The 25,750-nt window shown below is 52.8% G+C and overlaps 1 protein-coding gene across 1 annotated transcript in view; it reads left to right on the top strand.

Moving 5' to 3' along the window:
* The window catches only part of LOC308267524 (phospholipid-transporting ATPase ABCA3), a gene marked incomplete at both ends in the record, with an annotated part of 51,603 nt that extends 31,167 nt beyond the window's left edge, over nt 1-20,436 (top strand). Inside the window, 14 exons of the mRNA XM_080702305.1 lie at nt 4,372-4,651; nt 5,839-6,142; nt 8,522-8,795; nt 10,430-10,634; nt 11,315-11,534; nt 11,741-11,899; nt 13,598-13,770; nt 16,093-16,221; nt 16,339-16,533; nt 18,457-18,644; nt 18,948-19,118; nt 19,334-19,524; nt 19,675-19,748; nt 20,305-20,436. Coding sequence (XP_080558431.1) covers nt 4,372-4,651; nt 5,839-6,142; nt 8,522-8,795; nt 10,430-10,634; nt 11,315-11,534; nt 11,741-11,899; nt 13,598-13,770; nt 16,093-16,221; nt 16,339-16,533; nt 18,457-18,644; nt 18,948-19,118; nt 19,334-19,524; nt 19,675-19,748; nt 20,305-20,436 — 2,695 coding nt within the window. The remainder of the gene's footprint in view (nt 1-4,371; nt 4,652-5,838; nt 6,143-8,521; nt 8,796-10,429; nt 10,635-11,314; nt 11,535-11,740; nt 11,900-13,597; nt 13,771-16,092; nt 16,222-16,338; nt 16,534-18,456; nt 18,645-18,947; nt 19,119-19,333; nt 19,525-19,674; nt 19,749-20,304) is intronic.
* Nucleotides 20,437-25,750: the final 5,314 nt, after the last annotated feature.

Raw genomic sequence — 25,750 nt, forward strand, 5'->3', positions numbered from 1 at the left:
GGTTGTGACTGTTATGGCGCCGTTAGAAAGAGCTTAGAGTGGCGCCCCACAGAGTCACATAGTGGGATGACCTGAAACAAGGTCACGGGAGCTCAAAATATAAACCAGCTTTTTATAGAGACAAAGTTCTCCATCTTACCCTACCACATAATCCTATACCTAGGTTTAAGTCCGCCCTTTATCTTCCTGCCTAACTGCTGGTTTCTTTGTTAAGACCAGAATGATTTACCTGTGGTATATGCTCCCCTTTTACAAAGGTCAGTGCCCTCCTCCCACACTCTTGGGGAATTCTTAGCTTCTTGCTAGATATCGTTTATGGTGCGAACCTGTTTTTAGAATGTGCAAGTCCTAGGTCCCAGCTCCTCTACTTGCTAATTACTTTTAGCAAGGGTCCTTTGCATTATGACAGCTGCCTGAGGGCCTGGCAGTAACCAGGCCCTAACTGCTTTTCTTTTTACAGATCTGAACTCCACTTTCTATAAGTCGGTTTTTGAAATATATATTAATAACCAAAACTTCTTTTACAAATATTTTTAGCCATTTCCTAATACTGGCACACCAGTGAGACTCCAAATAAGAAAACCAGGTTAGGGTGTAGTTTGAATATAGAATACCTCTGGGTTCAATCCTCACTAGCACACGCGCGCGCGCGCACACACACACACACACACACACACACACACACACACACACGTTTCTATTCAAAGAGAATATTGGCAATATAGTGCCAGAGCTGTCTCTGGATTGAGTCTGTATTGAAGTCTTAAAAGACAAGTCTGGAAGAATCAGTGGAGGGGGAGGGGCTGGAGGGGCCACAGTGCTGTGATTGAGGCCTCAAGGCAAGTGTGAGAGAGGGAAGGGGGTGTACAGGCCCTCCATGGGAATTTCTTTATTCATTTAGCTCCTGGGGAGTGAGCCCAGGGGCACTCTACCTCTGACCTACACCCCCAGCCCTATCCTTTATTCGTTTTTTTGAAGCAAGGTTACACTAAGTTCCAGAGGACCTAAGTTTCTTTTTCTTTCTTCTTTTTTTTTTTTTTTTTTTTTTGTGGTACTGGGGATGGAACCCAGGGGCATTCTACCTCTGAGCTACACCCCCGGTTCTATTTTTTAGTGTTTATAATTTTTGAAACAGGGTCTCACTGAGTTGCGAATTGCCTCACGATAAGTATAAGTAGCTGAGGCTGCCCAAGAACCATGATCTTCGGGTCTCCGCCTCCCGAATGCTGAGATTACAAGTGTGTGCCACCATGCCCAACCTCAGAAGACCTAAGCTTCTGAGGCTGTCTGAGGCTATGATCCTCCTGTCTCAGCCTCCCAAGTACTGGGATTACAGGCATGCATCACCATGCCCAGCCTCTTTTTTACTTATTTATTTTTTGTGTGTGGTTCTGGGGATGAAATCCAGGGGCCTTCTAACTCTGGGCTACACTCCCAGGCCTATTTTATATTTTATTTGGAAACAGGATCTCACTAAGTCGCTGAGGCTGGCTTCAATCCTGTGCAATCCTCCTGTCTCAGCCTCCCAAGTGCTGGGATTACAAGCGTGCGCCACCATGCCTGGCTTTTTTTTTTTTTTAATTTTGAAACAAGGTCTTGCCAGGTTGCTAAGTCTTGCTACATTGCCAGAGCTGTCCTTGAACTTGCCGTCCTCCTGCCTCAGCCTCCCAAGTACTGGAGTGTAGACATGTGCCACTTGCACCTACCTTGGACATGCTTTTATTCCTGGGTATATATGTAGGCGTGGATAACATGATAGCTATGTTTACTCTTTTGCTCCTCCTTTCTTAAAAACGGTCCATTCTTTTTGTGTGTGTCTGGTACTGGGGATGGAACCCAAGGGCCTTCTACCTCTGAGCTACATCCCCTGTCCTATTTTTTAATTCTTTAGTTTGAAATAGGGTCTCACTAAGTTGCTGAGAGCCTCACTAAGTACCTGAGTCTGTCCTCAAACCACAATCCTCAGGTCTCCACCTCCCAAGCGCTGGGATTACAAGTGTGCACCACCACGCCCCGCTTCTGTTCTTAATTAGAGAGCCACTGTCACGAGCATTAAAGCAGCAGAATGAGCCAGGCGTGTGGCCACGCTTGTAATCCCCACGTTGGGAGGCGGAGACAGGAGGATCGCGCAGGTTCAAAGCCAGCCTCAGCTACTTAGTGAGGCTCTCAGCAACTTAGTGAGACCCTGTTTCCAAATAAAATGTAAAATAGGTCTGGGGGTATAGCCCGGAGGTAGAAAGCCCCTAGGTTCCACCCCCAGTACCACCAAAAACATAAAAAACAAAAACAAAAAAAACATAAAGTAGCAGCCTGTCAGGGTTCCTTAGCCCGTTTGCTCCTTCCTTCCTCCATTCATTTATCCTTTCTCTGTGACTCAGTAACTAGCTAGGGACTGACTCCATCCATACACAGCCAAGCAAGCCCAGGGGAGGCAGGCAGGCACGGCACTGCGGCTGAGAAATGGAGGCTCAAAGGGAGACTGGCCAGAGCCCATGTTCATAACCAGGGCCTGACAGGGTCAGTGCCCTGAAAGCACAGGTGCCCTGTCACAGCAGTCCTGTCACAGCTGACCCCTCGCCCGCCTGGCCACAATCCAGCCCTGGCTGTGACAAGCCCTCCCTACTGCACCATTGTGCCCCGAGCCCCTTCAGTTCCTCTTGGAAGCCCTGCTCATAGCCAGGTGTGGTGACGCACACCTGTAATCCCAAGCCAAGACGGGAGGACCTCAGGTTTGCAACCAGTCTCAGCAATTTAGCAAGACCCTGTTTCAAAATAAAAAGGACTGAGCCAGGCGTGGTGGTGCATGTTTGTAATCCCAGCATTTGGGAGGCTGAGACCTGAGGATCACAGTTCATGGACAGCCTCAGCTACTTAGTGAGGCCCTCTGCAACTTAGTGAGACCCTGCTTCAAAATAAAGAATAAAAAATAGGGCAGGGGGTGTAGCTCAGAGGTCGAATGCCCCTGATTTCCATCCCCAGACCCACAAAAAGAAAGAAAGAAAGAAAGAAAGAAAGAAAGAAAGAAAGAAAGAGGACTAGAGGAATAGCTCAGAGGTAGAACGCCCCTAGATTCAATCCTAATAACACACGCACGCACGCACGCACCTGGGTACAAATGCTAACTCTGGGTAGTGTCCCTATGAGAACAGAGTCCCTCTAGACAGGGGCTTCACCTGGTTGTGTCTCTGACCTGGGGCCTTGCCTGGCTACATACAGAAGATGTTCTGGAAATATTTATAAGTGAAGAATGAATAAATAGCTGGGTGTGATGGCACATACCTGTAATCCCAGGACTTTGGACGCTGAGACAGGAGGATCACAGGTTCATTGCCAGCCTGAGCAACTTGTGAAGTCTTCTGCAACTTAGACCCTGTTTATTTATTTATTTTTTGGTGGTACTGGGGGTGGAACCCAGAGGCTTTCTACCTCTGGGCTATACTCCCAGACCCATTTTCTATTTTATTTGGAAACAGGGTCTCACTAAGTTGCTGAGAGCCTCACTAAGTACCTGAGGCTGGCTTTGAACCTACGTGATCCTCTTGTCTCAGCCTCCCAAGCGCGGGGATTACAAGTGTGCACCACCACACCCGGCTTTTAGACCCTGTTTCAAATTAAAAATAAGAGCCAGGCGTGGTGGCGTGTGCTTGTAATCCCAGCATTCGGGAGGTGGAGACCAGAGGATCACAGTTCATGGACAGCCTCAGCTACTTTGCAAGGCCCTTTGCAACTCAGTGAGACCCTGTTTCAAAATAAAGAATAAAAGATAGGGAAGAAGGTATAGCTCAGAGATAGAATGCCCCTGGGCTCCATCCCCCGACCCACAAAAACAAACAAATAAATAAATAAATAGACTAAAAAATAGGGCTGCGGGTATAGCTCAGAGGTAGAATACCCCTGGGTTCCATCCCCAGTACTGCAAAAAAAAAAAAAAAAAAAAAGGAGCTGGGCATGGTGGCACACGCTTGTAATCCTGTGCTTGGGAGGCTGAGACAGGAGGATCCTGAGCTCAAAGGCAACCTTGGCAATGTATCGAGGCTCTCAGAAACCTAGTGAGATCCTGTTTCCAAATAAAGAAATAAAATCAGGCTGGGGGTTTATCTGTGGGTAGAATGTCTCTAGGTTCAATCTCCAGTACTAAAATAAAAATAATAAGATAGGACTGAGGGTTTAGCTCAGAAGTAGACTGCCCCTGGATTCCGTTCCCAGAAACACACACACACACACACACACACACACACACACACACACACACACCCCAGTGAATGAATGAATTCCAGAGATGTGTGTTGGTGGATAAATGAAGAACTGAATGAATGAGTGAGTAAGCGAGCTAACGAACCCCAGGTGCTGCTCTGCTGTGGCCACTACCAGTAGCCCTCTTTCCTTGTCCCCTCGTGGTGGAGTGATGGCTTTGCTCCCCTGCGCAGGACTGCACAGCGACCATTCCTGCGTGTTCCCACACAGGGTTGGAAAGCTGGTGGACACTAGCATAGATATCCAAGCCATCCAGCTCCCGGCCCTGCAGTATCAGCACGAGAGGCGGGCGAGCGACTGGGCCGTGGACAGCAACCTGTGCGGGGTAATGGACCCGACCGACGGCATCGGCGCCCTCATCGAGGAGGAGCACGCTGTGGTCAAGCTCAACACGGGGGTGAGCGCTCCGGGCCAGGCCCTGCGGAAGCCCGCACGTTTCGGTCAGTGACCCTGACTCTCCTGGTAGAGGCATCGACACAGGGCAGAATCCACAAAGCTGATGTGGGCCTCAGGAGGACAGAGGGCAGGCTACAGTCCACACTCCGTGGGCCAGCAGGAAGAGGGGAAACTGGCAGCTTTTTAGTGGTGCGGTTGAGCTGCTGTAATTTGGGTGCTCACAAATAAGAGGGAGTGTCTGCCCGTAACGTCAACAGTGCCCATCGGTGGGGCTTTCCCTGCGCCCAGCCAGGCACTAGCCTGACTTTACAGAGGCCTGACGAAGTGGAGGGCAGCCCTGTTGCCTTTTTTCCCCCCCTCAGGGACATTCTACCTCTGAATTAGACCCCCAGCCCTATTTTTTTATTCTTTATTTTGAAATAGGGTCTCACTGAGTTGCAAAGGGCCTCATTAAGAAGCTGAGGCTGCCTGCGAACAGCGATCTTCCTGTCTCAGCCTCCCAAATGCTGGGATTACAAGCGTGCGCCACCCGGTTCCTGTTGCCATTTTGTAGACAGAAAACTGAGGCCTGGGCCAAAGTTGAATGGTTAGCGGGTGGGGGGCTCGGGCGTGGGCCCAGGCCTTGAGGCTCTCTGTACTTAGACCGCTAAGAAGGGGGGACATTGGGGATAAGGACAGGTAGTTCAGGGAGGCTGGTGAGGCTTGTCTGTTCACTTGATGTGAGCTGCATCAGGACCTTCTGCCCAGTGGTGTCCCCAGAGAGGAAGAGAGGGAAGGCAAAGGACTTAGTCTGTCCCTAGTGCTCTGTGATAAAATTGTCTGGCCAGGCCGATGACACAGGCCTGTGATCCCAGTGCTTAGGGGGCTGAGAAGGAGGATCCTAGGCTCAAGGCCATCCTTGGCAACTTAGTGAGACCCTGTTTCAAAATAAAGACTAAAAATGTTTGGAGGTATGGCTTGGAGGTGGATCTTTCTGGTTTTAATGCTCAGAACCAAAGTAAAATAAAAAGTGTCTGCCATGCCTCCCTGGGTGTAGACACTCGAGAGCGCAGGCAAGGACCTGCAGGTGCACCCGTGCCACCCTGGAGTTTCCTGGGCCCCCGTAGCTGGTCACCTGGATCTTTCTGGAGGTGGTGGTCTGCAGTCCGCAGCTGGTGCCCTGCTGTGACCCGCCTTCCCTTTGTGCAGCTTGCGCTGCACTGCCAGCAGTTCTGGGCCATGTTCCTAAAGAAGGCTGTGTACAGCTGGCGGGAGTGGAAGATGGTGGCGGCCCAGGTGCTGGTCCCCCTGACCATCGTCATCCTGGCTCTCCTGGCCATCAACTACTCCTCCAAGATCTTCGATGACCCCGTCCTGAAGCTGAGCTTGGGTGACTATGGCAGAACCATCGTGCCCTTCTCGGTCCCTGGCACCTCTCGGCTGGACCAGCAGCTGTCGGAGCACTTGAGAACCATGCTGCAGGCCGAGGGGCAGGAGCCGCGCGAGGTGCTGGGTAAGAGGGCTCGGCCCAGGCCCAGGCTGAGGGGTGCGGTCGTGTTTGCTGTCTGTGCCCTGTAGAATGTAGAGCACCATCCCCAACGCTGTTCCGACCCTCCGTGGCAATCAGAAATGCCTTTGGACATCACCAGATGTCTGTAGGCAGAAGATCGCAGCACTGAGTCAGAGCAGGTGACCGGGACGCCAGAGACATGGGGACACAGGCACCTCGCTGGGTCTGGACTCAGTGCGGCAATCACTGACACAGCCCTGTTTTTTCAGACTCGTGAATGAAACGCGCAGGTTCTGCGATCTCTCCATTAGCAGCCTCTGCTTACCAGGCTGGTCGTGGTGTGCCTTCATGTGACGTGGTGTTTTCATCTAGCACCTTAAAACTTAAAACTGAGCCAGGCGTGGTGGCACATGTGTGTAATCCCAGTACTCAGGAGGCTGAGACAGAAGGATTGCAGGCCCTCAGACAGCCTTAGCTGCAAACTTAGTGAGACCCTGTTTCAAAATAAAGAATAGCACCCGGCGTGGTGGTGCATGCTTGTAATCCCCGCACTTGGGAGGCTGAGACAAGAGGATCGCACAGATTCAAAGCCAGCCTCAGCTACTTAGTGAGGCTCTCAGCAACTTAGTGACACCCTGTTTCCAAATAAATTATAAAATAGGTCCGGGGGTGGGGGTAGCCCAGAGTTAGAAAGCCCCTGGGTTCTATCCCCAGTACCACAAAAAATAAGAAGAAAGAAAGAATAAAAAATTGGACTTGTAGCTCAGAAGTAGAATGTCCCTGGGTTCCATCCCCAGTACCACAGAAGAAAAAGACGAGAGAGAGAGAGAGAGAGAGAGAGAGAGAGAGAGAGAGAGAGAGAGATAAAGAGGAAGAGAAAAAATGAAAAGGGCTGGGGTCATATGGGGCTCTAGCAGATGCTGCTTGCTCTGTAGTTCTGCCACAGAGGTCACTGCGCAGCTTCCTGACAATAATCTTCTTGCACAAAAATGACATGAAGTCTGATATAATAATTCTGAGAATATATATATATATATATATATATATAATAACTGGGGGGTCGGAGAAGATACAGGTAACAATTCTCCTTTATAAGGTGCAATTCTTTACAGGTAACAAGTCTCCTTCACAAGGTGCAGCCAGCACCTTACTTTTTTATAAACTTTAGATAAGGCATCATAAAAGTTAATCAAACACTGAGTAATGATAAGAAAGTCAGTGAGGCAGACATATGACAAGCTTAGAGGAAGGAGGGATTAAACATTACTGAGCTGAGCTGAGCGCGCGGCGCACACTTATAATCCCAGGACGTGGGAGGCTGAGACAGGAAGATCCGGGTTTGCGGCCAGCCTCAGGTACTCAGTGAGGCCCTCGCAGCTTAGTGAGACCCTGTTTCAAAATAAAGAATAAAAAAATAGGGTTTAACTGGGCGTGGTGGCGCACGCTTTTATTCCCAGCGCTTGGGAGGCTGAGACAGGAGGATCACACAGGTTCGAAGCCAGCCTCAGCTACTTAGTGAGGTTCTCAGCAACTTAGTGAGACCCTATTTCCAAATAAAGTATAAAATAGGTCTGGGAGTATAGCCCAGAGGTAGAAAATCCCCTAGATTTCACCCCCAGTACCACACACACACAAAAAAAATAGGGTTGAGGGTGTAGCTTGGAGGTAGAATGCCCCTGGGTTCAATCTTCACTACCTCATCTAAAAAAAAAATTACTGAGTTGAGATGACATCAAAGATGGCACCTCAGAGATTATACCAGGTTCCTTGGAGTGTGTCTGTTTGTGGACAAATCCCACTCAGCCAGATACCATGTATTCAAACTGAGCAGGTCTAAGATGTTAATATCAGTGTGTGTACTAAGATGGCAGAGGTATAGCTCAGAGTAGAATGCCTCTGGGTTCAATCCCTAGTACAGGAAGAAAGAAAAGAAAAGAAAAGAAAGAAAGAAAGAAAGAAAGAAAGAAAGAAAGAAAGAAAGAAAGAAAGAAAGGAAGGAAAGAATCGTGTCTTTCTAGTGGCAGTCGCTGGATCTCACCCAGGCTTAGAACAGCTGTGTTCTGGGTAAGCAGAAGGTGCTGGAGGGTTTTCTCTTTTTACTGCTCCCTCCCACATCCTGAGCAGCAGGGCGGAGGTTCAGGAAACTGAGGGAGGACAGAGGCTTGGCAGAAACAAGGTCCTTCTTCAGAAAAGGTTGACTGTCGGCAGCAGGGCACGAGAGAGCGCTGTGAACACCCCTGGCTGGGCAGGAGCCCCACGGCCCAGCATCCCAGCTCGGCCGTGCCACACATGGGGCCTGGATTAGCAAGCCCAGAGAGGGTAGAGAGGAACCCCTGTCTGCGCCCGCTCCCTGAGTCCCCTGACGCTGCCATCTCTCCCCAGGTGACCTGGAGGAGTTCCTCGTGTTCAGGGCCTCAGTGGAGGGGGGCGGCTTCAACGAGCGGTGCCTGGTGGCAGCGTCCTTCAGAGACGTGGGAGAGCGGACCGTGGTCACTGCCCTGTTCAACAACCAGGCCTACCACTCCCCAGCCACCGCACTGGCCGTGGTGGACAACCTTCTGTTCAAGCTGCTGTGTGGGCCTCGGGCCTCCATTGTGGTTTCCAACTACCCGCAGCCCCGGAGCGCCCTGCAGGCCGCCAAGGACCAGTTCAATGAGTACGTGCGGCCCGCCTTGCCGAGGCAGCAGCCCCTTTCCTGTGCCGGCCATCTGGGCGCTGCCGGACAAGAGCTGCTGCAGATGACGCAGCAGAGTGCTTGCCCTGCAGACACTGCTGCTTCTTGCCTGGGGTCGGGCCCTGCAGCTCCCCATCACCTTCCTGTGGCTGAGACCGAGCTCACGTACACCTCAGCCTTCCCGCAGGACTTCCGAGCCTGCGGTGCGCAGCTCTGCCTTCTCTGCCAGCAGGGCTGAGCTGGGAGCCCATCTGGTGGGAGGCTGGGAGGCCCCAAGGTCAGGCTGAGGGGTTCAGGCTTCACGGTGACAGTGGTCCAGGCAGCAGGCTGAGGGTGTAACTCATGCGTGTGCAGTCCAGGTACTCACAGCGCTCAGCCCAGCGCTGCCTGGTGCATTCAGAGGTGTGCACCTCTACCTCGCCTGATTTTATTGAACATCGCATTATCTCCCTCTCCAAAAACAAAAAAACAAACTGGGCTGGGGGATGTGGCTCAGTCGTAGAGTGCTTGCTCAACATGCGCATGACCCTGGGTTCCATCCCCAGCACCACAAAAGAAAAGGAAAAAAACCTCATATTTTGCTGAGCATGGAAGTGCGTACCTATTAATCCTGCTACTTAGAAGGCTGAGGTAGGAGGGTCACAAGTTTTAGGCCAGCAGCCTGGGCAATTTAGCAATACCCTGTCTCTCTCTTGCTCTCTCGCTCTCTCTCTGTCTCTCTCTCTCTCTCTATATATATATATATATATAGATATTATATATATATTAATTAACTGGGGGTTAAACCTCTAAGCTACACCTCCAACTCTATTTTTTATTCTTTATTTGGAAACAGGGTCACACTAAGTTCTGGAAGGTCTAATTATCAAAATAATTTTTTGTGTGTGGTACTGGGGATGGAACCCAGGGGCATTAGACCTCTGAGCTACACCCCCTGCCCTATTTTTTATTCTTTATTTTGAAACAGAGTCTCACTGAGTTGCAAAGGGCCTCACTAAGTAGCTGAGGCTGTCTGCGAACTGTGATCCTCCCATCTCAGCCTTCCAAATGCTGGAATTAAAAGCGTGCGCCACCACGCCCAGCTCACCCTCAACACTTTTAATTTTGAAACAGGGTCTCCCTGAGTTGCCAAGGTTGGCCTCAAACCTATCATTCTCCTGTCTCAGCCTCCCAAGTACTGGAATTACAGGCATGCAGCACTGTGCCCAGCTCCAGCACCATTTTTGGAGAGGGCAGGAGCTTTGTAAGCAGCAAGTGATGCCATCAGAGCCTGTTTCTGGGCGATGTTACCAGCAGCCTGCCGTGTACCACAGAACATACTGTGAGGATAATTTGTCACCACTGTGGTGCAGGGGGTCCCAGGAGACAGAGTGGCGGGCAGCACAGACCCAGTGTGCACTCGGGGAGGGAGCCTAGGAGGTGCAGCCTTCCACTGGGGCAGGGCGTGCAGAGGAGCTGCCGTGGCGCAGGGATTGGCCTGTACCAGCCCCACCACTGCATGGTCCTCCTTTAACCCCTTAGAGAGGTTTGCCTCCCACACCACATGCTCCGGCCGACAATGACCAAGGGCCTGATCTTTCCTGCTGCTCACAAACGCTGTGCTCTATCCTCCCCAGGGGCCGGAAGGGATTTGACATTGCCCTCAATTTGCTCTTTGCCATGGCATTCCTGGTCAGCACATTTTCCATCCTGGCCGTCAGTGAGAGGGCTGTTCAGGCCAAGCATGTCCAGTTTGTGAGCGGCGTCCGAGTGGCTACTTTCTGGCTCTCTGCTCTGCTGTGGGACCTCATCTCCTTCCTCATCCCTGCTCTACTGCTGCTGGTGAGTGCTCTGCAGAGCCCCTGGAGGATCAGAACCCACAGGGCAGTCCAGCTGCGGCTCAGCCCTGATTTTAGGAGGATGGTTACAGACGGTGGGTGGGCCGGGCGTGGTGGGGCAGCCTATAATCCCAATGTTCGGGAAGCTGAGACAGGAGGATTGCAGATTCCAGGCCAGTCTCAGCAACTTACTGTGTCCCTCAGTAACTTAATGAGACCCTGTTTCAAAATAAAATAGGAGCTAGGCATGGTGGTGCATGCTTGTAATCTTAGTACTTGGGAGGCTGAGACAGGAGGATCATAGTACATGGCCAGCCTTAGTGAGGCCCTCTGCAACTAAGTGAGACCCTTTTTCAAAGTAAAGAATAAACAGAGCTGGGGGTGTAGCTGAGAGGTAGGATACCCTAGTACAAAAAAAGAGAGAGAGAAAGAAAAGAAAACAAAAACCAGACGATCCCTGCCTGTCCCCTCCCTTACCCTCAGCCCCTGGCCCTTCTTGCATGCCAGGGCCTGGAGCAGCTTGTCCTGGTTAGAGCTCTGTCAGCCAAGGGGAGAAGAGGAAACTGGTGGTCAAAGGGACCGAGGGCTGGCCGTGGGTCCAGGCCTGAGGACCACTGAGCGCTGCCCCCAGCCCCCTCGCCCACCCTCTGGCCCATGTGAGCTGCCCGCCCTGTGCCGCTGCAGGTTGTGTTCCGAGCCTTCGACGTGCGCGCCTTCACGCGGGATGGCCACGCGGTCCACGTGCTGCTGCTGCTCATGCTGTACGGCTGGGCCGTCATCCCCCTCATGTACCTCATGAGTTTCTTCTTCTCGAGCGCATCCACTGCCTACACCAGGCTGGCCATATTCAACATCTTGCTGGGCATCGCCACCTTCATCATGGTCACCGTCATGCGCATCCCAGGTGGGGCATGGAGACCGCCCGGCCCTGCCCACCCCGGCCCCTGGCTGTCACTGAGTGGGGAGGGCGTCCACAGCATCATCCCCAGGGGCCGCCCAGCCCAGGCAAGGCTCTGTCCACCGAGGCCCGACCTCTAGGGACTCTGGGACCTGCCCTTGGTCAGGGGTGATGTCCTCTAGGACTAACTAGTCTGTACCTCCTTGCCACAGCGGTGAAGTTAGAAGAACTTTCCAGAACCCTGGACCACGTGTTCCTGGTGCTGCCCAACCACTGTCTGGGGAGGGCGGTGAGCAGCTTCTCTGAGAACTACGAGACACAGCGGTACTGCACCTCCTCCGAGGTGGCCGCCCACTACTGCAAGAAGTACAGTGAGTGCCCCCCCTTAGCCCCCCCCCTGGGTCAGCTCCCACTTGGGGCTGGCCATAGTTGCATTCATTTCCCATCCCCTTGATACCTCGTAATAGGGGCTCAGTTTCAGCACACAAACCTTTGGGGGACACACAGACCGTGCACCTCCTGGGCCTGCCTCTGGCTTCTGCTCCTCCACCTGGCCTGGTGTCCTGCAGCCTTCAGGACAGAGGAGCCCTGCGGCCCCACCCACAGACACAAATCCCTCAGAGGTCTGAGGCCAGATGGAGACATGGGGAGCCCGGCCCAGCCCACCCCGCTGCCCCTGGGTGCAGGAGATCCTTGCTGCAGCCCTGTCGCTCCCTCTCTGCCTCTGGGTGTGCACAGCCCCTCCCTGGTGTCTCCGGCCTCACATCTGCTTTTCCTTTATGGGGACCCTCGTCACTGGGTATAGGGCCTACCCAAAATCCAGCATCTCACTTCAAGACTTTTTTTTTTGGTACTGAGGATAGAATCCAGGGGCATTCTAACTCCGAGCTACACCCCCATCCCTATTTTTTTATTCTTTATTTTGAAATAGGGTCTCACTGAGTTGCTAAGAGCCTCTTTAAGTAGCTGAGGTTATCTGCGAACTGTGATCTCTGGTCTCAGCCTCTGGAATTCTGGGATTACAAGCATGTGCCACCATGCCCGGCTTCACTTCAAGATTTTTAACTTTTTTTTTTTTTTTTTTTGGTGGTACTGGGGGTTGATCCCAGGGGCGTTCTACCTCCAAGCTACACCTCCAGACCCATTATTTTATTCTTTTATTTATTTACTTTTTTGAGGTACTGGGATGGAACCCAGGGGCATTCTACCACCGAGAGGACCCCAGCCCTATTTTTTATTCTTAATTTTGAAACAGTGCCTCACTGAGTTGTGGAGGGCCTCACTAAGTAGCTGAGGCTGGCTGAAAATCTGGAATCCTCCTGTCTCAGCTTCCCAAGTACTGGGATTGTGCACCACCCTGCTCAGCTTAATCTTTAATTAATTAGTCTTTTTGTGTGTGTGTGGTACTGGGGTTCCTGGAAGCCCTTCTACCTCCGGGATACACTCCCAGACCACACTCCCAGACCTTTTTATATTTTTATTTGGAAACAGGGTCTCTTAAGCTAGCGCGGCTGGCTTCGAACCTGCGCGATCCTCCTGTCTCCGCCTCCCAAGCTCTAGGATTACAAGTGTGCGCCACCACGCCCAGCTTAATTAATTAGTCTTTAAAGACTCCATCTTTAAACATGGTCCCAGGCACGGGCACCGGGGTCAGCATATGGACCTATCTTTGTGGGCCCCTTTTGTACCTGGAACCATCCCCATGTGCACTGACCCGCGGCTCAGCGGTCATCCGCCCTCAGGCAGGTCTGCTGAGAAGCGCTTGGACTTGGATGGCTTTCACATGCCGCCCCTGTAAACCCTGGGGCCCTGAGGGGACACAGGTGCACATCCTCCCCGCGCAGTGCGCTCCCTGACTGGTAGAGTGAGCGTGATTGGCAGAGCAGGGTGACCGGTCCCTCATCACAGGAGTGCGGGGCCTCCTGTGGCTTGCTGCCTGGCATTGAGGGACACGGGGCGCGCCCTTGAGAGGAGGCGCGCGGAGCCCAGGTGCAGGGCCTGGGCGCGGGCATCTCTGCAGTCTAGGTCGCAGGCTGGCAGGACCCAGCCTGGCTCCTTGCCTCCCACAGACATCGAATACCAGCAGAACTTCTTTGCCTGGAGTGCCCCAGGGGTTGGCAGGTTTGCCACCTCCATGGCTGCCTCGGGGTGTGCCTACCTTACCCTGCTCTTCCTTATCGAGACCAACCTGCTGTGGAGACTGAGGACTTGCGTTTGTGCCTTCCACAAGAGGTGGACGCTGGTGAGTGGCTCCTAGGCAGCCTGGGGTGCTGGCCAGATGCTCCCCACACCCCCGCGAGGGCCCAGGACACTCTGGGCAGCTCTGCTCCCTGGGCAGTCGTCCCTCATTGTTAGAGTTCCTCATGGCCCACTCGAGGGCCTGCACTGCCTGGCCACAGCCCAGGGAGGGTCATGGCCTCGTCACACCCACAGCTCATCCCGGGACCCTGATGTTGCAGAGTCAGCCTAGGGGCCCTCTTCTCAGCAGTACCCAGAGCCACTCAGGCACTGGACCTGGACAGGCAGGCACTCCATGTGTTACTACGTACATTTTTTTTTTCTTTTCCTGAGAATCAACCCCAGAGAATTCTACCTCTGACTTACACCCCCAGCCCTTTTTATTTATTTATTTATTTTATTTACTTATTTATTTATTTGCAGTACTGAGGATGGAACCCAGGGACATTCTACTTTGGAGCTATACCCCCAGCCCTATTTTTTATTCTTAATTTGGAAACAGCGTCTCACTGAGTTGCAGAGGGCCTCACTAAGTAGCTGAGGCTGGCCGTGAACCGCGCTCCTCCTGTCTCAGCCTCCCAAATCCTGGGATTACAAATGTGTGCCACCAAGCCCCATTTATTTATTTATTTATTTATTTATTTATTTATTATTTATTATTTATTTATTTGGTATTGGGGATGGAACCCTGGAACTTCCTACCTCCAGGCTACACTCCCAGACCTATATTATATTTTGTTTGGAAATGGGGGTCTCACTAAGTTGCTGAGAACCTCACTAAGTAGTTGAGGCTGGCAATTACAAGCTTGGGATAACAAGCCTCTGCGACCACACCTAGCTTATTTATTTGTTTGGAAGCAGGGTCTCACTAGCTTGTTGAAGCCTCACTATGTGGCTGAGGCTGGTCTTGACCCTGAGACCCTCCATCTCAGCTTCCCAAGCACTGGGTTTATAGGTGTGCACCATCATGTCTGGCATACTCTTTTAGCTTTGCCTCAGGTCTCCGCCCCCTTCTTCACATAAACAAACAAAACAAAGCCTGTTGAAATTGCATTTGATATACAATTTAACCTAGGGTGGACTGACTTCTCTAAAATCTTAAAACTTCTCTAAAAAGGAGTTTTCTCACTGGGAGTGATAGTGCATGCCTGTAATGCTAGTAATCCCAAGTATTTGAGGGGCTAAGACAGGAGGATTGCAGGTTCAAAACCAACCCCAGCAACTTAGCAAGGCCCTCAGCACTGGTGAGATCCTGTTTCCAAATAAAAAATAAAACAGGAGCCAGGTGTGATGGTGCACACTTGTCATCCCAGCATTCGGGAGGCTGAGACCGGAGGATCGTGGTTTGCGGACAGCCTCAGCTACATAGTGAGACCCTCCGCAACTCAGTGAGACCCTCTTTCAAAATAAAGAATAAAAAAAACAGGGCAGGGGGTGTAGCTCGGAGGTCAGATGCCCCTGGGTTTCATCCACAGACCCACAAAATAAATAAATAAATAAATAAATAAATAAATAAATAACAGGCTGGGGGTGTAGCTCAAAGGCAGAATCCACCACACACACACACAAAAGGAGTTCTCTTCGTATTACAGTCTTTCTAGCCTGGCATGATGGTGTACACCTGTTTTCTAAGCTACTCAGGATATAAGTATGGTGGCACATACTTATAATCTCAGTACTCGGGAGGTTGAGATAGGAAGATCACAGGTTTGCAGCCAGCCTCAGCAACTTAGTGAGACCCTGTTTCAAACTAAAAAATAAAATAGGGCTGGGGGTGTAGCTCAGAGGTAGAATGCCCCTGGTGTTCAATCCTCAATACCACCAAAAAGAAAGAAAGAAAGAAAGAAAGAAAGAAAGAAAGAAAGAAAGAAAGAAAGGAAGGAAGGAAGGAAGGAAGGAAGGAAGGAAGGAAGGAAGGAAGGAAGGAAGGAAGGAAAGGAAGGAAGGAAGGAAGGAAGGAAGGAAGGAAGGAAGGAAGGAAGGAAGGAAAAAGGAGACTGAAGCAGGACGATCGCTTGAGCCAGGAGTCTGAGGCAAGCCTGGACAGCACAGCGAGACCTATCTCAAAAGAAACAAAACAAAACTTCCTTCGTATCCCTCAGTGGAGTCTGTGATCTTCCCCATGGGCCGCACACAGGTCTGGTGGCACCACCTCTACACACCCAGTGTGTTTCCTGGATCTGATTTCAGCTCCTAAGGCCACTTGTAAAGTCCGAGTGCACATGCGGGGCCTGACGGGGTGAGACGCCTCTTGTCCTGAATCCCACATCGATCTGGGGCCCCACGGGGCCGGGATTCACACATGGCGTCTCCATCTTGACATTAGGCAGAATTACACAGCCGGACATCAGCGCTTCCCGAGGACCAGGACGTGGCGGACGAGAGGAGCCGGGTCCTGGCCCGCAGCCCGGACGCCCTGCCCGACTCGCCTCTGATCATCAAGGAGCTCTGCAAGGTAGTGCGCAGCCCGCCCCTGGCCGCTGGCTGGCCTGGGGCCTGAAGCTGGCAGGGCGGAGGCCGGGCGTGAGGTCTGCTGGCCTCCTCCCTCAGTGCTGCGTGCGGCGCCCCGCAGGTGTATGAACAGCGGGCGCCCCTCCTGGCTGTGGACAGGATCTCCCTTGCCGTCCAGAAAGGGGAGTGCTTCGGCCTGCTGGGTTTCAACGGAGCTGGCAAAACCACGACGTTCAAAATGTTGACTGGAGAAGAGACCATCACCTCAGGGGATGCCTACGTCGGGGGCCACAGCATCAGCTGTGACATCGGGAAGGTGGGTACGGCAGGGAGGCCCTGCCAGGCCGGGTGGATAAGGCAGCATGGAGAGGCTGACCTCAGGCTCACAGCGGGCACGTTGCACACCTGTACACGGCAGTGTTGCGTTGAGAGTGAGCGGGTGGCAGGAGGAGAAAGATGGGGCCACACTCCATGAGCCAGGGGTGCAGCCCACACAGACGGAGCCGCCTGTGCCCAGAGGCCACTCCAGGGAACCGGGGGTAGGCTTAGAGACCGAGTGAAGAGGACAAAATGGAAGGCACAGGGCCATCCATACTTTCCCAAAATTGGGCTGACCCCACAGGGTGAGGATGGCAGGGGTGGCCTTCCTGCTCCCTGCCCCCTGTATGTGGCACAGAAGGTCCTTGTGTGCCAGGCAGAGAAGGAAAGGAAGGCCATGCTCCTGGGCCCCCAGCGCGGCCTCAGCTCTTCTCCTGAGCTGGCATGGGGCCCTGGGGCCAGAGCACACGCAGGGCTGCTCCGGAGGAAGACCCATTCCTAGGCCTCAAAGAATCCCCTGATTATTGTGTCTGGATGTACAAGCAGGAACAGCAAACAGGATATGGGTGACTAGAATCCACAGACACAAGGACCCATGGGAGGAACAAACCCACCAATTTTGGATTTGCAGTATATGACCCAGATTATAAAATAACCGCTTACTATACTTGACATAAACAGGGGCTGAGATAGGAGGACCGTAGTTTAGAGGCCAGCCTCAGCAACTCAGCAAAGCCCTCAGCAACCTAGCAAGACCCTGTTTCAATTTTAAAACATATAGGACTGGGTAGCTGGGCATAATGGCACGTTTGTAATCCCAGTACTTGGGAGGCTGAGACAGGAGGAGTGCAGGATTTCAGCCAGCCTCAGCTACTTAGTGAGGCTTTACACAATTTAGTGATACCCTGTTTCAAAAGTAAAGAACAGCCTGGCGGTGGCACACACTTGTAATCCCAGCATTCGGGAGGCTGACACAGGAAGATCTGGTTCGCGGACAGCCTCAGCTACTTAGTGAACCTTTTGTAACTCTGTGAGACTCTTTTTCAAAATAAAGAATAAAAAATAGGGCTGGGGGTATAGCTCGGAGGTAGAATGTCCCTGAGTTCCATTCTCAGAACCACAAAAAAAAAAAAAAAGAGCTGGAGGTGTAGCTTGAAGGTAGGTGCCCCTTGGTACAACCTTCAGTACAAAAAAGATTGGAAATACATGCAGGAAAGACAGAACTACATACCTGGAAAGGGGCAAGGAGTGCTAAATACATTTAACATCACTTCCAAAAGGAGAGGAAGAATAACCAGAAAGGTAATAGCTAAGTGTTTTCCAAAACTAATTAAAAGCAGATTCTAGAACCCCAAGGAGATAGAGAAAAAGAAACCCAGTCCTGGGAATGGCCCTCGCTGACGGCAGCCAGCGTGCACCTGAGCCCTGGGAGACCTGGCTGTGTCCTGGCTCTGCTAGACACAGGCAGGTGCCAGAAAACAGCTGCAGCGCCTCCTCTCCGAGATGCCCAGCAGAGTGCTGCCAGGGGCACTGCCTATTAGAGGAGGAAAAGAAAGGCCCTGGCACCCTGGCGTTGTTAGACATGGCCACACAACAGGACAAGTGTGCGGTCAGCTGGTGGGGTGGTCACCCTGTAGAGTCAGTGGCTGCCAAGGGCCAGGCTCTGGGCTGGACTACTTGCTGACCCATCTCTGACCTCCCGGGAGCCTCCCTCAGCCAGCCAAGTCCTTCCCGCATCCCCACTGAGATGCAAGCTTCAGCTGCGTGTGGCCACGAGGGCTCCATGGACACCCAGAAAGACTCCTGGGAGAGGCCAGGCATGGGTTTAGAAGCAGGCTCCGTGACAGGTGGTCTGTGCGGCCCTCTGTGGGAAAGGCTCCCCCTGACCTGCTCCCTCCCCGGGCTGTTCTCCCTCGCCCAGGTGAGGCAGCGGATGGGCTACTGCCCCCAATTTGACGCCCTGCTGGACCACATGACGGGCAGGGAGATGCTGGTCATGTACGCCCGGCTCCGAGGCATCCCTGAGCGCCTCATTGGTGCCTGTGTGGAGAACACTCTGCGGGGCCTGCTCCTGGAGCCACATGCCAATAAGCTGGTCAGGACATACAGGTGTGACCTGCACCCAGGGGTGGCCCTGTGAGGAGGGTGGAGTCGGGGTCTTCCTTAGCATAGGTCGTGGCCAGGGCTCTGTGTCTGGTAGTGTGACCCAGGCATTCAGGTAAGAGGGCCGCCCTGTGGCTCCTGGCACCTAGAGCCAAGGCCAGTGGACCATGATGTCAGGGCTGCCCTTCCATTTGGCTAGAGAGTGTTCCTGCCTGGGCAGTAGTGTGGACCAGCCCCTGGGCATGGCTCTCTCTGGGGCTCACGCTAATCTGCAGCCTTGCCTTGCACCTGGCGCCGCTCTGCACCCAGCGGCGGTAACAAGCGCAAGCTGAGCACCGGCATCGCCCTCATCGGAGAGCCCGCGGTCATCTTCCTGGACGAGCCGTCCACTGGCATGGACCCCGTGGCCCGGCGCCTGCTCTGGGACACCGTGGGACGGGCCCGTGAGTCCGGCAAGGCCATCATCATCACCTCCCACAGGTAGAGCCCGGGGACCGTGGGAGCTGGTGGCTGGGAAGGGCCGGGTGGGCAGAGCACCTGTGAGCACTGGAGCAGAGATCCCGGCTCTGCACGTGGCCATGCTCTGAGCGTGGGGCTCAGGAAGCGCCCAGCTGGGGGCCGGCGCCCTTGTGCGCACAAGCCCTGGCAGCAGGTGGGGCCCCTGGCCAGTGGTCTCAGGCCTCGCCCTCTCCCAGCATGGAGGAGTGTGAGGCCTTGTGCACCCGGCTGGCCATCATGGTGCAGGGGCAGTTCAAGTGCCTGGGCAGCCCGCAGCACCTCAAGAGCAAGTTTGGCAGCGGCTACTCCCTGCGGGCCAAGGTCCGGAGTGAAGGGCAGCAGGAGGCACTGGAGGAGTTCAAGGCGTTTGTGGACCTGACCTTCCCAGGTGTGTGCTGGCCCGCGGCCCCTGCTGGGTGGGCCCGGGCCCCTGTAGGGGTCGGTGTCCAGCCCTGCCGAGCCCCACATCTCTGCCCCTTGGGCGAGGACGGGACCTCCCTGTGGAGGCCTCACTGGAGCACGGCCGTCCTCTTTGCAGGGAGTGTCCTAGAAGATGAACACCAAGGCATGGTTCATTACCACCTGCCTGGCCAGGACCTCAGCTGGGCGAAGGTGAGTACCGGCCTAGGGCAGGGAAGTTCCTGGAAGGGGCTGAGGAAGTTCCCTCCAGGGGGCACCCTGTGCACAGTGAGTGCAGGCTCTGGGCCCCAGCTACTCAGCAGGGGCCAGGGATGTTCCCTCCAGGGGGCACCTCGTCTTTAGTGATTCCAGGCCCTTTTCAGGGCAGAATCACCTTCTTTCTCCTCGAATACCCACCATAATTGTCTGCTAGGTTTGGGGGTTTATACACAAAATATATGAGTTGGAAGGAGTTCAGGGCAGAAAAAGAAACTGGCCCAGAAAGGGGACAGAGTTTGCTGGAGGTCACAGTGTGAGCTGTGAACAGAGCCAGGAGGAGCCAGGCCCTGCGCCCCTGAGCTGCCAGCAGCCTCCCTGGGAACTTGGCTGGCCTTGTGGGACTGACTGCTCCCATGGGCTCTGGGGTGGGACCAAGCAATGGCAGGCTCCTGGGCCTCACCAGCCAGCCCCTGTTGCCAGGGACTCACTCACTGGCCTGGCTGTGAGCCTGGCCCTTTGCTCTCACCCGCTGCTCCTCTGCTTCTCAAAGGTTTTTGGCATCCTGGAGAAAGCCAAGGAGAAGTACGGAGTGGATGACTACTCGGTGAGCCAGATCTCACTGGAGCAGGTCTTTCTGAGCTTTGCCCACCTGCAGCCCCCCACTGCCGAGGAGGGGCGATGAAGACAGCTGCCACCTCTGGGGCACCAGGCAGGAGCGGACCAGCGACAGCTGTGCATCCTCTCCCCAAGTTTCTCTTATCCTTTATTTTTAATCACTTTTTGCTATGATGGTATGAAAAAAATCAAGGCAGTACGCACAGAATGGACCAAGGTGTCTGCCTCCACGGGGAATCAGCACGCTGATCTCCACTCCTGAAGGCAGACCCAGCACAGGGCCGGCAGCACACAGGCAGCCGTGGTGTCAGGGCGGAGAGCTGCCCCAGTCAGGACTGCAACTGACCGGGGGTGGACTTCTCTGTTCTCACATGGAGTGAGGACCAGTGACCTATCCATGTTTACACATGACACTAAGCTCCCCTAGGAGGGCTGAGCTGTGAGCTGTGCCGTGCCTTCCAGGCTGCTGAGGACTGACAGAAAATTGCAAATCACCGTCCATGAAGGGAAGATGTTGGCTGTGACCAGGTGCTGAGACCATAGCTTCCAGTGCAGCCGGGAGGCGTCCTTAGAGACGATGTTCCTTGAGCCAGGCCAAGCCAGCCCTGGCCCAGGCATCGTCCACAAGCATCTCCCAGAAGCAGCTGGCAAGGGAGAGATGGTGGCTTGGAGCCCAGTCCTCCATTCCCAACACTGCACCTTCGAGAAGTTACTGGCTATAGGACATTCAGGGACCACTACAGGGGCAGAGCGACCGTCTCTTGAGGATACACTAAGCACATTATGACTGTCCAAAAAATAAAGACTGAGGGGACATGATCACAGTCTGCGAGTCACACCTGATGGGGCAGGAGGTCAAGGGGCTCGATCACCCTCTCATAGCCAAATATGAGGGTCTCAGACCAAGCTTCAGACACAGGAATTTGCTTCCCCAACAGGGAAGGAACTTTAAAGATTTCCTGTCAGCCAGGTATAGTGGTGCACACCTGCAATCCCAGTACTTGGGAGACTGAGACAGGAGGGTGGCAAGTTCAAGACTGCTGAGGATGTAGTCAGGAGGTAGAATGCCCCTGGGTTCAATCCCCAACACACACACACACACACACACACACACACACACACACACACACACCACTGCCCTGCCATGAAGTGAAGGACAATGCCCATGAGACAAGTGAAAAAGCTATTAGCTGTTCGAAGCCAGCCTCACTGGCTTAAGAGACCCTGTTTCCAAATAAAAAAATATAAAATAGGTCTGGGAGTGTAGCCCGGAGGAAGAAGCGCTTCCAGGAACCCCAGTACCACCAAAAAAAAAACAAAAAAAAAAAACCAACAAAACCAGTCCTATTAATGTCTGCACCCAAGAGAAGAGAGCATGGTTGGTGCAGGAAGCTGTAGACCTGGGTGGGCAGGAGGCTCCTGGCTCCAGGCTCATCTGTGGGCATGAAGCCATTCCAGATTCTTCCTCCTGTCTTAGCCTCCCAAGCACTAGGATTCCAGGTGTGCGCCACTGAGCCAGACTTAGAATTTCACTCTCCAAACTTGTCTTTTCAGTCTTTAAAAGTTTACAATTTCCAGTAGCACTTATTCCTTTTTATTTCTTCAAACTAGCTTCTAGTTCTGTGTTATAACAACTCAGGTGGCTGTGACCTACACGCTGCTCAGAGAAGCAGTCTGGAAGGTGGCTTTTTCATCCCACCACTTGCCAGCAGGCCTGCAGCCTAGTCCAGCCTGGGCTACGCCCTCGCTGGTACGAGAGGCAGAAGCCTCTGTGTGCGTGCAGCTGCCTGGCCCTACATACCTACACCTGAGAGCCCTGCTGCAGGGCACCCTTGACCTTGATTTAAGCCCATCAGTTAGAGATTTTTCTGTCATTCTTTCCCCTTGGAAATTGTAAAAAATGAAAAAAATAAAAGGTGTTTAGAGCTGAAGGAACAGCCTCTGTGAAGCACATACCTGTGAACCAGCCTGCTTTAGCACTATGGGGAGACTGCCACCCTCCGGGGCAGGACAGCTGCCAGCAAAGGTCTTCCCATGATTGTCACCACCAGAGTTCTTTTAGGAAGACAGTCTGCAGCTATGGAGAGGACATAGGCACAACCCAGGCCACTGTGGGGAGCAGGTACATGTGGTTGGACGTTCCACAGGACTTGGGTGTCTGAGGAGCCCATGCTGCACCCAAGAACAAAGCCTGTGTCAACAGCCCAGTTAGAAAGGCCCCAAGAGTTGAATGAAGGGTCCATGCACCCCCCCACACATACTTAGGCATCTTCAGGGCCAGACACTGCTAAGGTCATTAGAGGCGGAGCCAGGACCAAGTCTCAGGAGCCCACCCCGTTGTGTGTGTGGGGGGATGTGGTACTAGGGAATGAACCCAGGGCATTCCGCCTCCAAGCTACACTCCCAGTCCCCCCCCTTTTTGGGGGGTACTGGAGATGGAACCCAGGGGCATTCAACCTGAGCTACTCTCGGACTTATTTTTTATAATTTATTTTGAAACAAGGGCTCACTGAGTTGCAAAGGTCCACACTAAGTTGTAGCTGAGGCTGTCTATGAACCACTCCTGTCTCAGCCTCCCAAATGCTGAGATTATGAGTGCTACCACACCTGGCTTCCAGCCCTACTTTATTTTTATCTTGTAACAGCTCCTACAGGCTGTCCTGCTGGCCCAGCTCCTACAACACAGCGAGGCCCGCAGGACAGCCTGTGTTTTGTCCTTTAGTTCTGCCTGGTCCAACACTTTGACTCAACTGAAACACTCTCGTGCAAAACTTTAAGGGTGGGAAGCCCTGCCATGGGAAGGACTAAGGCTGAGCCCCCCCACCCCCAAGAAGAGGCAGACAAGCAGGCTGCTAAGCAGCATGGGTCAAGCAGAAGCCACCCGCACCCCCTCCCCTGGCACGGGCTTGCTGCACATATCGGAACTCTAGATCACAGCAGTTTCAAGATGGACATTTATTTCTCAGCTGTGTATGAAGTCTGGGGAAGGCGGCAAGGCTGTCGCCTCCAGGATCTCGGGGACCAGACTCCATCCTCTGCCACCCAGGTTAGAGCCTCCCACCTTGAAGTCACCTCTCAGTTGGACTCAGCGGAAGCAGGGTCTGGGGGAAAGGAATGCAGCTCTTCGGTGTCTGTCACTGCCGTGTGCCTGGTGTTGCCCACAGTTGGACAAGCGGCGACACCAGGTACAAGGAAACCCAGACACCAGAACCCATCCGGCGGTCTCCACCTTCGAGGGCAGACGGCCCCTCCCCGTGCGTGCTGGCACTGTCCACCTGCTAGCGAGTGTAGGCCGGGCTCCTCTCACTTGACGGATCCTTGTGGCCTGGGCTCCGGGCAGACCGGTGGGGAAACTGAAGCTATGGGGTTGGGCCCGGGGAGCGGGGGCCCTGCCTTCCTCCTCAACACACGGGGCTGCCCAGGCCCCGCTCCTGGGGCCCAGCCCACACCCCACAGATGCAGGCATCCATCACCTCCAGGGTCAGAGAAGCTCCATGCTGCTGTGTAGACGGCACGCGGGCCGCCCTCTGGTCACCGCCACAGCTCTGCCCAGGCTCATCTAGCACAACTCACAGCTCTGCACCCAGCTCTCCACCAGACCCCACCATCCCTTATGAGACCACTCCAGAGGCGGCTCCGATGTCCGCCCTTGATTCCCCCGTGGAAGAAATGGACTCTTGGAAGGAGGGGCAGGTGTTGAGCCTTTCATTCTTCACGATTGTTTCTTCTGGTCCTCAAAATGGCAAAAGCCAAGATGCTTGATTCTCAAAGCTGATAACACACTGGATTGAAAAATTCTACAATATTTAGAAATAATTTGATCAAAGCGTCCAAATAAATTTGTTTTTCCGGTACAGGGGATGAGACCCAGGGGCATTCTACCTCTGAGCTACACCCCCAACCATATTTTTTATTTTGAAACCAGGTCTCACTGACTTGCAAAAGGCCTAAGTAGCTGAAGCTGTCCGCGAACTGTGATCCTCCAGTCTCAGCCTCCCAAATGCTGGGATTACAAGCGTGCGCCACCACGCCTGGCTCTAATAAACTGCATTTATATGTAAAATATATTAATGCTTATTCACATGCCAAATTAAATTACTCTGGAACATTACAAAAAAGCAAGGAAGAAGCACACAGGCATGGTGGTGCACTCCTCTAATCCCAGTACTTGAGAGGCTTAGACAGGAGGATCACAGGTTTGAAGCCAAGCCTCAGCAATTTAGCAAGGCTCTAAGCAATGTAGTAAGACCTTGTTTCCAAATCCAAATAAGAAATTTTTAAAATTAGGTTAGGGTGTAGCTTGGAGGTAGAATGCCTCTGGGTTCAATCCTCAGTAATACACACATACAAAAAAAAAAAAAAAGAAAAAGACAGGCATGGTGGCGCACGCTTGTAATCCCAGCATTCAGGAGGCAGAGACTGGAGGATGCTGTTTGCGGACAGCCTCAGCTAATTAGCGAGGCCCTTCACAACTCAGTGAGATACTGTGTAAAAATAAAAAAAAGACAAGCTGAGCGTGGTGGCGCACACTTGTATACCAACACTTGGGCGGCTGAGACAGGAGGATCGCACAGGTTCAAAGCCAGCCTCAGCTACTTAGGCTCTCAGCAACTTAGTGAGACCCTGTTTCCAAATAAAGTATAAAATGGGTCTGGGAGTATAGCCCAGAGGTAGAAAAGTCCCTAGATTCCACCCCAGTACCACAAAAAAAATTAAAATTAAAAAAATCAAAAAGACTACAAAATAAGGCTGGGAGTGTAACTCAGAGGTAGAATGCCCCTGGGTTTCACCCCCAGTACTGGAAAAAAAAAAAAAAAAAAAGAGCAGGGGAGAAGCCAGGTGTGGTGGCATTCACCTATAATCCTAGTACTTGGGAGACTGAGATAAGACCAGTAGATCACAAGTTTGAGAAGAGTCAGTAATTTGGTAATACTCAGCAACCTAGCAAGACCTTATGTTTGTGAGTGAGTGTGTGTGTGTGTGTGTGTGTGTGTGTGTGTGTGTGTGTGGTGCTGGGGGTAGAACCCAGAGCTTTCTACCTCCAGGCTATCCTCCCAGACCTATTTTATATTTTATTTGGAAACAGGGTCTAAGTTGCTGAGAGCCTCACTAAGCAGCAGAGGTTGGCTTTGAACCTGTGCGATCCTCCTGTCTCAGCCTCCCAAGTGCTGGGATTACAAGCATGCGCCACCACACCCAGCTTGCAAGACCCTATTTCAAAACAAAAAATAAAAAGGTCCGGGGGTATAATTTAGAGATAGAATTCCCCTGAATTCTATCCCTAGTACCAGACAACAACATAAAAAAGCAGGTAGGAGCCAGGCATGGTAGTGTACACTTACAATCCCAGTATTCAGGAGGCTGAGACTGGAGGATTGCGG

Source organism: Muscardinus avellanarius (assembly GCF_963383645.1).
Source record: "Muscardinus avellanarius genome assembly, chromosome: 10".
Classification (NCBI taxonomy): domain Eukaryota; kingdom Metazoa; phylum Chordata; class Mammalia; order Rodentia; family Gliridae; genus Muscardinus; species Muscardinus avellanarius.